Source organism: Limulus polyphemus, unplaced genomic scaffold (genome assembly GCF_000517525.1).
Source record: "Limulus polyphemus unplaced genomic scaffold, Limulus_polyphemus-2.1.2 Scaffold107, whole genome shotgun sequence".
Taxonomy (NCBI): Eukaryota; Metazoa; Arthropoda; class Merostomata; order Xiphosura; family Limulidae; genus Limulus; species Limulus polyphemus.
Window position 1 is genome coordinate 229849 of NW_013665717.1, and position 14340 is coordinate 244188.

A 14340-nucleotide genomic window follows, 5' to 3' on the forward strand; every position below is an offset into this window, starting at 1 on the left:
GAAAGAGGTTGTTTTTCTTCGAAATGCAGTTTCAACTAGTAATTAAATGATACGAAACACAATTAGATGCTTAAGTTTACATGATTTTGATTTTTAACTTTCAAACATTTTTTTGATTTTCTTTGCTTTGAAAATTAGATTTTTGTATTAATATCGAGTAAGACGTTAATTATGTACTTGTAATATGAAAACATGTATGTCATTTTAAATCTCAAACTCATACCATTACTAGTTGAGAGCCGCTGTTATATGTAGGATTACCTTTCATCAGTCCCCCGGAGGGACAGCGGTAAGCTTACAGACTTACAACGCTAGCATCCGGGGTTCGATTCCCCGGAGTGGACTCAGCAGATAACCCAATGTGGCTTTGTTCTAAAACAAACAAATTAATCTTCCATCAGTTTAGCTTGGTCAGTGATAGAGCTTTACATCAAATAAACTTTCACATTTCGGTCTTTAATTTGTTTGCTTTCATACTTTCAAGTTGGATTAAGCACTCAAGAGTTTTTAGGTGTGTGCTTAAACAGAATTTGCATATATCTGGTGATGCAGTTTTTTAAATAGGCTAAATGACTTTAAGAAGTTATATTTTAATGCTACATTATTCATAGCACTACTTGTTTTAATGCTACATTATTCATAGCACTATTTGTTTTAATGCTACATTACTCATAGCACTATTTGTTTTAATGCTACATTATTCACAGCACTATTTGTTTTAATGCTACAATATTCCTAATACTACTTTTTTGCGTATTCAATCAAGATGACATTTCAAGTTCATTGATTTACTAGGCTTAGCAACTTACAAGAAATGGAAGAAGTTGGACTTTACCTCACAGACTTATGTATACATGATCGAAGTCGAGAGATTGTCTTGGCTGGATGGCAACATGGAGCTCGTCTCGAGGTGTCATACGAAAGGGTATTAAATTTTTCTAATGATTAATAACGTACATTTTTCTTTTTCCCGGAAAACATTATTGAAACGTATTTACGTACTACCATTGGAAATTATTCCCTATTTTTGTCATATGATTAGAACCATAATATCTCTGTCGTTTCAGTAATTAATTACAAATATCCGGAAAAAAGATTAGATAACCATTAAGATAATAAATATTTCCTGTGTTGATCTTTAAATTTGCTCATAACATATTTGAGGAATATAAATTTGACGACTATGCTATTTTATTAATTTCGCATTTAGTTATTATAAAACTCTATAATTTATTAAATGAAACCAGAAAAAGTACTTATGATATTTTATAAACAAAGTTATTGACATAGCTTACAGTTTCATGGAAATACAACTACAACATATTATGTTTTCGAGTTTGGTGCCTTAAGATGTACATTTTAATAAAGTTGTTACTGCGAACTCTTACACTATCATAGTGTTATTAAGGTCTAATGGTGTTAAAATTTCATAAAGTTGTTAGTGTGAACTTTTACACTTTCATAGCATTAGGCTTTAAGGTGTTAAATTTTCATTAAGTTATTATGTGAACTTTTATACTTCCATAGCGTTATTAGGCTCTAAGGTGTTAAACTTTCATAAACCTGCTACTTTGAACTGTTACACTCCAGTGAAGATGCTACTGTATAGTTGTTAGTTTAATGAAATTGTTATAGTAAGATGAGATTTTTACGAACTTGCTGCTGTGATGCTAAAAAGTAAAACGGGTGTAAAACTTTCAGAAAATAATTCTAAATCAAAATGTAAAACATGAAGTGAGAGTATTTTTACGTTAATTTTATGTCTTGAAACATTTAATTTCAAATCCAAGATAACTAAACTAGAAGAGTATGATATAAAAGTATTACAAATGGTTGTACTTAACCTTCAACTTTTCAAGGTTAATTTAAAGTAACTCACGAGTAAAATAATATACTCACAAAATATATAACCTTTCACTCTTAAAAGATGAATGATAAGTGGATAAGCGGGAAAATGGCCCTTGATTCGTTTATTACACTACATTCAATTAACACATTGAAATGTTAAAATATTTCTTAATCTTTAAAGTTAGCATTTCTATCTCTTAGAAACCAACCATATTTTAATAGATGAAATAATTATACGATTTACAATGTGCGAAATAAGTTATTATTTTCATAGATATTTTAATTTACATTAATAACATCCATACTCAAAATGCTCAAAGAAGCCATAACATCCTTATAAGAGCTTCGTGTGCTGAACATGCTCAGAAACTCTTGCACGCTGCAGTCTGCCTGCAAAATATATTTTGAATCTACTGAACATGCTTAGAAGCTCTTGCACGCTGCAGTCTGCCTGCAAAATAAGTGTTGAATACGTTGGATATGCTAAAAAACACCTATTTTGTAGGCAGACTGCAGCGTTCCAAGTTTATGTAGTGTTAGCATATATGCTAGTTACATCAGCAACGTTACTTTGAACCCTATTTATGATCGTTATTCAGCACATATGGACTGTCAATGAATATTAAAGCTGGACTATTTTAAAGGAGTCTCAGGACTGTAGTCTGATTAGTGAAAAATAAAGTAACATGTTTCTTGTTCAAACATTTATATTGTTAAAACATCTAGATGACAACATCCTTAGTTTAAGATTTAGGAATACGCAATACAAATATGTCACATTTTAAAAGTAACTAACTGCGAGGTTAAACTAGTTAAAATAATCATTGTTAGAGGGCTCTTTCGTGTCTAATTTCTTTTATTAGGAAATCGTAATGGTGAGTTATTATAAATATTTCAGCTACAACAACGTTCGAAAGACTAGGAAACGGATCACTGTCTCACATGAGTATAAAATTAAACAGAAACAAAACGTTTAAATACCTATTTCTTTATTTCCAAGTTTCAAATTCTGTCTAGCCATACATAGTTTTAATCCTTAGGATGTCGTTTGTTAAACACAGGATTCACACAAGGATCTTCTCAGAAATTATCAACTTTATTTTAACGTGTGCACTCTACGGGCACAGGTACTGAAGCTGGAGTAAGAGTGAATGCTCAGATCTTTTTTTTTATAAATCACGATCGGTTAAACCTGCAAAAGGTCTAGAATGAATGATAATTTATAACGTGGTAGAGCACAAATTAACAAACATATATAGTCTAATCATTTAATATAAATCTGCAAAATTACAAAAATTGCAGATATTACAAGAACAGAAGGTTACTTTTCGCATAAGTTTATATATTTGTGAAAAATTATGATTTTGATATGAATTTGTACAATTTCATCAATTCGCGAGGATCATTCCTGGTCACAAGTTAACCGATAAGGAGGGATTGCTCGAAAGAGACAAAAATAAGCTGTTAATCACTGTGATAAGACAATAAAATGTCTCCCGTAAAGCAAGAAGAACGAAGTAGAAGGTTGGAAACCAACCTGAAGATGAGAGATGAGTGGAAGAAGAAAGGTAACGACCTACTTTATTCCATGATTCCAAAAGCTGTAGCAGAACGGCTAGCCAATGGAGAAGACCCTATCACAACTTGTGAGGTATAAAGTTTCTATAGTAACGCTATTAAACAAAAATAAATTTTAAGGCGATTTACAATAAACAATTTATAACATATTATATAAATATATACATATGTATACGCATATCTGCTTCAGGCTCAGATACTTTAGGAACTTATTATATAAGTATATAAGTAGCGGTTTAGACGCCAAAGATGGCGATGCATTAGGGCTCAATAGGACCAATGTGTATGAGAAAAATCAAGCAAACTGCAGATGATTTTCCAGCATTCCTCTTAATTTACCCATTTCAGATTCAAATATATAGGTGTATGAGAAACAAAAAAGTTCTTTTTTTTTTTTGCCTTGTCATTTCATTCCAGCCCGATGGACTTCCGGAAAGTTAGAGAATTGTGTTCTTTCTTCCGATTTATAGTATATAATGGACGTTTATTTATCAATTCATGAATACTGGTGTGTAAATAAAGTTATTATTTGGAAGTGCAAATTTACTAGCCTTTTAAAGACAAAACAAGTCCAAGAAAGAAAGACAAATAATCATTTCGCTACCTGGCTCTTGGGATACTCACTTGATTAAGATCATTGACTGGAAGTGACATAGTATACTAGTTCAAGAGGTAATCTGCTGCTGGCAAGAGTTTCCTCGGATGATGAATATTCTGGTCCAGAACATCAGAAAATATGATATTTTGTGAGAAAAAGTACTAGTTAATGTATATGGTGGATCATCTTTAAAGTAAAAATCATATGCTATTTTTTACTCCAGTTTACAAAATGCTCTAAATCCTTTTGTAAAACAGTAGCAACATCATCACAGCCAGAAACTCTCAAGACCTTAATATCATCAGGAATTGTAAGTAATTTATTGATTATTCCTTCATAAATGTCATTGACGTTGATCAAAAAAGAGCAACGGTCGTAACAATGAGCCCTGATGTACCCCAGTCGTGACATTAATCTAGTTTGACTGAATTCCATTAATAACAAGTCTCTGATTTCTTTCATTCAGCCATTTTTCTATCCAATGATTTAGCCCCCAAACCTACTGAAATCGTTTTAGCAAGGCTTTTATGTGACACTTTATCAAATGCTTTCTGAAAATCCAAATACATCAAATCCACACCTTTATTTTCATCTAGATAAGCAGTAACCTCTTGAATAATGTCAAAAAATGAATAAGGTAAGATTTTCCCCAAGTGAAATCATGCAGACTAACCAACAATATTTTAAACTAACAATTGTTTAAATGGAATCATGTAATAGACTTTCATACATTTTTCCCACCACCGATGTAAGACTAATATGCCCATAATTATCATGACAATTTTCGTCACCTTTCTTAAAAAGAGGAGTAACATTAGCCAGCTTCAAATCCTCTACAACCTGCCCACTATTCAACGTAACGTATTAAAATGAGTAGGGTAATTTTAGAAGTTTGTCCAAAGTCGAAAGCTGTGGACGAAATCCAGCACGAATACCCGACAAGAGTTAATGGGCAGCAAGAAATCTTTGTAGTCACTTAACTAAAATTCGTTATAAGGTTTTACTGAAGACACTGGTAAGACTGTTTGGACGTTAAGAACCAAACTTTTTTGAAAGCTTGTTAGGTTTTAGGAAGAATAAAACATTAGAATTCTCCCAGGAATCGACGTAAACTCCAAAACGAAGAAGAAAGGTATAAAATGTTGCAAGTAGAAAAAGGAACCTCCATGGAGCATGCTTGAGATGAAAGTATGTAATCACGCATGAGCCTGGAAAAGTGCTGTGTCTACTCTTCAGGAGGAGTTGGATATTCTGTACTGCACTCACATAACTATCATCCAGAGCATTTCTTGCACTAGGGATGTTTGCATGAAGTGAACGATTAGTCAATTCAAGAACATGTGTCGTGTTTTCGAAGTTGCTGTTCCGGAGTTTTAATATTATTTTCAGGGAATAAAACAGAAATATTTTGCATTTTCAAGTTGGGGAACATTTTGTCTAGTAAGGTGTTTAAATCTGTTTCGCGTTTTGGGAAGCATTTGAAGAATGAAGAAATTTTTTGAAAACCTTGCGCCATTGCCACCTCGTCACTGCTCGTTCGTAATTACGCTCAATCCGTTGGAGGACTTTATGATGTAATAAAATAAATGGAGAATTGACGATAGTCTCGGAGTAATGACGAATAAAGTCTCAAACGATCCACTGCACGATGGAGCAAAGCTCATCTATGTGGTGTATGTTGATAAGTAAGCTTTGGGGTGTAAGGAACTGGCAGAGGCGAGAACATTTGCAGGTAAGGATCTCAATGAATTACCAATAGCAGAAAGATTCGAATCCAAAGTTGATATATTTGGAACCAGAGTAGTGGGATCATCAAGTTTTGAATTTGATTTTGCTCGGTATCTGTAGGAATATGTAAGATGGCCTAGATCTGTGGTGCGCAGACTATACGACATACCACCGAGGGGCGTATAACTATGATTATAGAAGGATATGTATCATATCTGAACGTACAAGTTGAAAAATAAAGATGTTTCAGAAACTCCAACACAAATACCAGTATTATTAAGAAATATATAATCAGAAGATTATATATCTTATATTAAATATTAAATATTAAGCCTTTCAGCCGTGGGGGCGTTATAATGTGACGGCAAATCCCACTATTCGTTGGTAAAAGAGTAGCCCAAGAGTTGGCGGTGGGTGGTGATGACTAGCTGCCTTCCCTCTAGTCTTACACTGCTAAATTAGGGATGGCTAGCGCAGATAGCCCTCGTGTAGCTTTGCGCGAAATTCAAAAACAAAACAAACAAAAAAGTGTTACAATCGATCCGTCATCCTCCCAAAAACTTCTCTAAAACGCTATTTATATCTGCACCATAAAGATTTAAAAGTTACAGTTTCAAAATTCAACACTGAAGAAGCATTTCAAATCAATATGACTAAAAGTTGTGATAAAGTCACATAAAGTGCAAATGTTTTTCTCCCCTTTTCTCTTAATTTGTCGGAGACAAAAATAGATCTGAAATGTTATTTTTCTACTTTTCTGATTTTAAATCTGAAATGATCAAATTAAGAGGAAGATAATAGGTATATAATGAAATAAACTTAAAAAATATATGTATACATTTTGGAAAAAAAATAAATGATATTCACTAACCTGAAAAGGCTCCCTGCAATAAAAACATTTAGTTATATTCAAATATTATGTGAACATCTGCTTATCAATATGTATTTATGTTAGATATTTTTTTGGAGTTTGTTTGGTCAAGTAGAAGTATTTTACCATTTTTCAGAATTAAATTTGTCAGTTAGTAACTCTAACATTTGCCCAAATTCTAGTAACGAAAATAACTTAACCTTCTATTTTACAGGAAGCGAGTCTGTTTACTTGAAGTTTAAATAATTCGGTATAAATGATATTAGCTCAGCTCCTCTTTTAATTCTATTAAAACTTCGCTTACTGTTAGTGAGAACATATAACTTTTAAAGTAGAACATTAAAACTATCTGAAATGTTTACTCAAGATTCTTAGAATGGATATTTATTTATGTAAAATGAAAGTACTCAAGGAAATGAGAATTGGGTAGATGTTTATTGCTGCGTTTAAAAATAAATTGACGTTGAAAAAGTGAAATAATTCACTTCTTCAATTCAATAATTGATGATTATATAGCAAGAGAAATGAGGTAACTTAGAAAGTGGGTAACACTGACTTACTCACTTTTTTCCAAGTCCTTTGATGAGGTGACGGTATTATTCAGTGAAGTTGTCGACTTTTCTGATCTCTGCTTGAGACTAAGTGCTATGGAGGCTGTGTCATGTGTCAACGATGTTTACATACTTTTTGACCGTATCATCGACAACTACCAAGTTTTTAAGGTTTGGCTGAAAATCGATAATTGTTTTCTCTAAACAATCCAAAAGATTAATTGTCACAGTAACAAACATTCTTTAATCAATGCTATGAAATACTAATCATTAAAGATGAAAATCAGTCTCTTCTATATGTATAACTCTACAATGACTATATTTTCTTGCTAAGAAACAATGATATTGCTAATGCAATTTGGGTTAGAATTTGATTTTGTATAACAGGTTTATCGGTAATTTTACTTTTAGATAAAGACAAATATATGAGTAATATTGACATCTATATTGAAGAATCTGCATCTATTTAGATTACAGGTAGCTCAGTAATCATAGGTTAGATATTTAAACTTTGACAAGAGTTATATCTTTATAATATTAGGTTAATATCTTCCTTTGAGGTATATGATTTGGCCATTTAGTTTACATTCCCTAACGATTCTTTTCAGGTTGAAAATACCATTATCAGTTTTTCTTACACCATTATTGCCTTAAACGTTTACTATTTAACTGATTCTGATATGTAAGTGAGCATTAAAAATTCATTTTTAACTGAACTATTTTATGCTAGAATTATTTATTTGACGTCCGATATCGGAGTCTATTACGCACAGATTCGTTTTCAAGTTCTTAAAATTTCATAGACTCTTGAAGAAAAATAGTGTTACAGCCCAATTTATTTTCTACGCTAATTATTTGATTTCGTCAGTTTGTTTCAATTATTTTGCTCGCGTAGAAAACAAAACAAAATAAAAACTCCAAAAATCTAGGCCTTTCTTTAATCTTAGCTTGAAAACAAAATTCTTAAAGCAATTCAATAGTGGAAAGTTTGACCACTGTCATCAAATTATTTGTTATTATTAGACCATTTGGCTAACATTATTCATTCTATTATCCTGTCTATATATTTTCGAAAATGTGTTATTGAGAAACATGCATATTAAGGTATATGTTGTGTTGTAAAACTAACACATTTTAACTGCCCTTATGAAGGTGGAGACTGTGGGTCAAGTATATATGTTAGTAGGCGGTGCTCCAGAAAGACGTCATGATCATGCTTGTCACGTAGCAAATGCCGCCATTGATATGCTGAAGCAACTCCATCTGGTAGATAATAAACATTGTGGAGAAGGAGTACGTGTTCGAATAGGTACAACTAATTAAGAAAGGAGTAAAAAATTAGTTTTCATGTTGTATCTTAATATTTAATATTTTGTTTGAGAAGAAGTTAAAACTCTATCGTGTGCTTGGATTGTTAGTATTACTATTACAGCTGAAATTATGTCATTTGATGTGAAATTTTGAAAATATATAAATGCTAAAAGAGATACCCATGTTTTGTGTAATGACCAGTTAGTTTCGTCTAAACAGTGAACAGCTAAAATATTTATCTGCATGGTTAGTGATAATAGTTTTTATTCTAATTGTACCTATATTGGTTAAAATGTTAAAATACTTGTGCGTTAAACTTTTTGGTGTTTTTATGTCTTCTAATTACATATTTAAAGGTAAGTTTCCATAGCTGATTTAGGCTCACCAAATGATGTTTTAATTTAATCCTCGAAGTAGTATATATTGTATTGTGAAGTATATTGGTATTTTCAACTCTAATGGTTTGATTTCTGTACTATGTGGCAGCGAGTGCTTTACATTGAATTCAATATAACTGGTTAATTAGTATTACAAAATGGCATTCTGCAAGCTACATCCTATTTTCAGTTTTAGTTACTTATTTTAATATATTTTTAATGCGATAGAAATATATCGCTTGTATTTTTAAAGTAAAAAGTAATTATTTCTGTAAGTCATCTTATACTTTATTACTTTTTACAGCTTCAAACTTACTACAAATAAGACAAAATTGTTATAATTAATTTACTAAAGTTTATAATATCTTTGCGAGGTATCCACTCTGGCCCTGTTGCAGCAGGAGTAGTTGGTAGAAAGTTGTTTAGATATTGTTTGTTTGGAGACACTGTTAATACAGCGGCAAGAATGCAGAGCCATGGAGAGGTATGTGTTGAATGTTATTCACAATTACACTTTTCGAAGTGATTTTTTTTATAAGTTAAAATACAATATGTAATAATAGAACTTTTCATTTAATTATTTCCTTGTAAGTAAATTTACACACCTGCCTTTCTTAAAAATTACTCCAATTAGCAATAAAATTTATCGTACACATAAAAGGGTTATTGACTTCTGTTTAAAGTTTTATATGATCTGTGTTAACTCTGCAAAATAGTTTTAAAGTTGTTCAGACATATACAGAGGTTCAATATGTTTTTGAAGCCTCGCCACATTTTCGCAGTCCATGCCACCACGTCCATTCACGCTCTTTCTGACGACCGCGCATCTTGGCAATAGCACTGCAGCATAATTTCCATCACAAAAGGCTCCGCCGTGAGACTATCATGTACAAAGCATACCATTCCTAACTGCATCCTTTTCATAAGATATATATATATAGAGTAACCGCTTCAATAATCCTATCGCACCAAAATCCGTAGGCGCTACGGCAATCAACTGACTGATATGTCTTCATATAGAATAACGTGAGTACCCATTTCATTATCCTGAGGTATGCAATGGTTGAGCTAAAGTGTCGTGGAAGAAGCTTATTTTAAAAAAAAATTCAATTATTCGTGTGTAAAAGCAATTTTGCATAACGCTTGATCAAAAAAGTCGGTAAGTTGCTTTTGTTCTAACTGACTTTGTTCTCTGTCATTACACTTTGTCATTACTTTAAGATAACACCTGGTCTGCCAGTGGAGGCTATAACTGTACAGTTTCACTTTATTATTGAAGTAAACAACAGTATTTTCTCAGGGTAGGTTAGGTGATCTCTCGAGGTTACAACCACCCTTATTTACAAATGGGAATGGCCAATCTGACGTTACTGATTCAACTATCTAAAAATGACAGTTTTAAAGTGAGACGGTCACCCTGGGATAAATGTTGAGGAAATAACGTTAGTATAATTAATCTACTTTTCTTTTCCAGTCGTTTGAAGCCAAAACTCACGCAGTGTTGTCTGTGTTTAAATACAGTTTGTTCCAATGTTCCCTACACACTTGTATCCAGGTCATTTATTTTATACCACAGACTCAGTTAGTTTAAGCAGAACTCAGTATAGCTTCGTAATATATCTTACCAATCTTTCCATTATATAGTGGACCTATCTTATTCATTTTTGGGGTAAATATCAAATTCACCAGAAATAATACAGTTTTTCCAGACAGAGATCCGTTTTGATTATGTTGCATATTGCTGCTTACAACACATAGACGGCTTTTGCCACTGACCTTTGTGTTCACGGATTCTCTGACTTGTTACAAGACGTTGAACCTTGCTTACGACAGAGGAGGAACAACTTATTACAGATTTCTTTTGGATAGTCCTGGTGCTCCGAGTTCATCAATATTCCTTCGATTTCCAATGTTATTAAATATAAGGGATATCCCACTCATAGATATTCCAAATCCTCGATATGAAAATATCTTTATTATCTGAGTTTGTTACAACTTTTGCGTTGGAAAAGGCTGCTACATACCTTTCCCATCCGCCAAACAATATCAAAATGTGGTTCTGATACACGCCTTTCCACCGAGACTCTCTTTCGGCTGTGGTTGTCACGTTATTTTCTGATTTGTAGATTCAAATGAACTCTACCCTGTATTATGTTCAATTGCCAGCACAGGCAGATTAGTAACATTACTTAAGTTTTTCTCCATTTTCAAGCTAATCAAAATTTGGGTAATAATCTAATGCCTATAAGAAGGAACTTTTTGTATTTTTATAAAAACGTCAGAAATGTTTCATTTATTTCATTCTTATTGTATTCGACGTTACTTACTCGTATGTTATTTCAAAAATATCTGAAATTCGCCGTAGTTCCTATTAGTAGAGTTAAATTTTGTTTCTACACTTATTATTTTCAAATAAATTAATAATTTATTATTTTTCAGTTCCAAAATTATTTATTGCATACGGATGACACTTAACTACTAACAAGAGTGAGACATTTGCACTACAAAAACAGTGTTGGTTGTTTAATGTTAGAGAACAAGTTCACAAGGGGTAATATCTGCTTATCTGATAATAGGTATCGATTTTCTTATTTAATGCCACTGTCATCGTTACCAAGTTTATGTGACAGTACAGTGACTTTCATGTTATATATATATATATAGGTATATATATATTGGAGTTACCCAAGACCATCTTCTAATGGCTTCTCATAAAGCATTGTCTATCTTTATAACGAGTAAATCTTCCTGGTCAATATCCTTAAACGTAGACTTCAAATATACGTGTAGCTAACTTCACAAATGCACGATAAACAATTTGTCACACACTGATAAACGTAGATTGCGTAAAAGAATAAAAAGAAAAGAGGTTAAGACTATAGTTTCAGGTTTTGCAAGGCTAAGGTTAATGTCCGAATGCTATCTTTGTTAGTGTAAATTTCAAATGGCATTACCAGTACAAATTATTTATAGAATTGTTCAGCATGAAATATCACTAACATTTCAAAGGTAACTTTAAATTGACGGTGAGAATAAAATGTAAGGATCATATACAGTAGTCTTTGAAATTTGAACATAGCTTTTTGTTTCTTTGTATATTATTAAGCGCAAAGCGACACAATGAACTATCTGTACTGTGCCCACCACAGTATCAAAATCCGGATTTTAGCGTTATAAACCGTCAGACTCACAACTAGGCCGCTGGGGAACTAAACATACTACAGAGCAGTTGTTATTAGTTCGTGAGATTGTCTTCAATAACATCACAGAAGTTTCGAAAATTTTATTTCCAACCATTTAGCGTCTTTTGCATTATACTTGAAATCTTGAGTCGTTAGCCAATATAATGAAGAGGCATAAAATTATAAATATTTAAAAATAACTATAACTTAGCAGTCTAAATTATACATAAAATATCGTTTAGAGAGGTGTTCACTAACGAAAATCACATTAATTCTTTTGAGTGATTAAATCCTTTTTGAAATTTTGTTCTTTTTCTTATCTTAGGCAGGTAAAATCCACATCAGTGAATCTACCAACAAACGACTTCAACATTCAGGATATATTACAGAACTAAGAGGAACTATTAACGTTAAAGTAAGAAACATTATGTATATTATATATTGTTAATATGTTTTTTACTAGATATCATATTAGCATGTTTTATTGTCATCTATATTGAAAATATTTCCAGGGAAAGGGACGAATGAACACTTACTGGCTCCTACACAAGGAAGAAAGCCCTTGGCAATTATCTACAACCTCTATTTCGAAATGAAAAAAGTGTAACTTTTGTGTTTGCTTTTATCATTGGCATGAACTTGGCTGTATCGTGAAATTGGTTCAAAAGATTCTAGTCAATAGAAAAGTTAAAGTGTTTGTATTTTTAAATGATTTAACTATGAAATAATATTTTTTTTACCTTACATAATGATTTAAATATAGTTCATAATAAAAAGGTTTAGAATTTGGGCAAGTTTCTGTAACAGCTTTAATAAGGAAAGTATTTCTATATCTACGCTTTCGTTTCTAAAATTATAAGTACAATTCATCATTAATCTTATTGTTCTTTTCCTTGGGATTAATTTTGTATATTTTTTAATAAAATGCTTGACATTTATATATTTTTTTTACTATTAATGATATATACAGAGGTGTATTGTGTATAACAAATAGGAAATTAAATCACTCTAAAACAATTGCGAATGTTAAATACGGTCTTATAATGTCATAAAACTATCTATGGACATATTAATTACTTTGTTTATTACACATAAGTCATAAATTTGTCATTAGTCATAAATTTGAAATCTTCCAAACGGTAATTTGTTTTTCTTAGCTCTTCCAAAAAATTAAGCTTTGATATTTTTCTGAAATAAATGAATTTAATTTGTTAGTGTGCATCTTTCAAATGGTTTATGTAAATTTAATTAAAATTCGGTGATCTACTTTCATATACTTCATTATTTGTAAAAACGATTTTGTTTTAGAATTGTCTGAATAGTGAAATTTTAATATATATATACATGTCAAACATCTTTGTCGTTGACATATTTTAGTTTTCAGTTTAATTTTAAAGTTTCCTCTAGGTACTTCTAATTGATTAAGGACAAATCATGACCCAACTATCGTCTTTTCTTATCACTTTATGACTGTTTTAGCCTTTCCAGTTTGTCGTATGTTCAGGCTATTTATTAACTTTTGCAAAATTTAGCGTTTTACATATTTATTTCCTATTGATTCTGAAATCATTCAATCGCTCATAGGATGACAATATACACTAAAGCTAATTCGGAATTCTTGTGGATTTTTCATTGATTTCACATTTGTACTCCTTATAGATAATAACTTTTGAGTAAAGAGATACTGATTTATGTTACTGTTCAGAAAATGCTAAATCGAAATTTTAATTGGCTATAAGAATTGTTTTAACTAATTGGGATATAGAAATATGTATACTTCCTTCTCTGTTTCGAGTGTTAAAACGGAATAAATACTCTTCATAATTTTTTCTATTTTAAACAGTTTCGAATAAAAAATCATTTTAAAGCTGATTTCTTAAAATTTTTATTTGCATATGGCCGTGCCTTTTAAATAAAACATACAAATTAAAATCTATACAATAAAACGATTGTTGATACAGTGCTATACAGAAATAAAAAATCACAGGTTTTGGTGCATTAGTTCTAGTGGTAGCCACCTCCTCCATAGCCACCACCGCCATATCCTCCACCACCATATCCTCCACCTCCATATCCTCCAATTCCACCACCACCGCCATAACCACCACCTCCATACCCTCCTTTTCCACCACCACCGCCATAACCTCCACCTCCATACCCTCCTTTTCCACCACCACCACCGCCGCCATATCCTCCACCACCATATCCTCCTTTTCCTCCGCCACCACCGTAGCCTCCCCCTCCATATCCTCCACCACCATATCCTCCTTTTCCTCCGCCACCACCGTAGCCTCCC

General features: G+C 32.1%; 2 protein-coding genes across 2 annotated transcripts in view; one reads left to right on the forward strand and one right to left on the reverse strand.

Annotated features, from left to right (window-relative positions):
* LOC106470706 (soluble guanylate cyclase 89Da-like) overlaps positions 1-13884 on the forward strand; it is a 23788-nt gene extending 9904 nt beyond the window's left edge. Inside the window, exons 3-9 of the mRNA XM_022400174.1 lie at positions 796-925; positions 3353-3499; positions 7199-7345; positions 8327-8483; positions 9237-9346; positions 12370-12459; positions 12557-13884. Coding sequence (XP_022255882.1) covers positions 796-925; positions 3353-3499; positions 7199-7345; positions 8327-8483; positions 9237-9346; positions 12370-12459; positions 12557-12640 — 865 coding nt within the window. The 3' untranslated portion in view covers positions 12641-13884. The remainder of the gene's footprint in view (positions 1-795; positions 926-3352; positions 3500-7198; positions 7346-8326; positions 8484-9236; positions 9347-12369; positions 12460-12556) is intronic.
* Positions 13885-14048: 164 nt separating this feature from the next.
* LOC106470717 (glycine-rich cell wall structural protein 1.0-like) overlaps positions 14049-14340 on the reverse strand; it is a 3591-nt gene continuing 3299 nt past the window's right edge. Inside the window, exon 3 of the mRNA XM_013931285.2 lies at positions 14049-14335. Within this exon, the coding sequence (XP_013786739.2) occupies positions 14049-14335 (287 nt within the window). The remainder of the gene's footprint in view (positions 14336-14340) is intronic.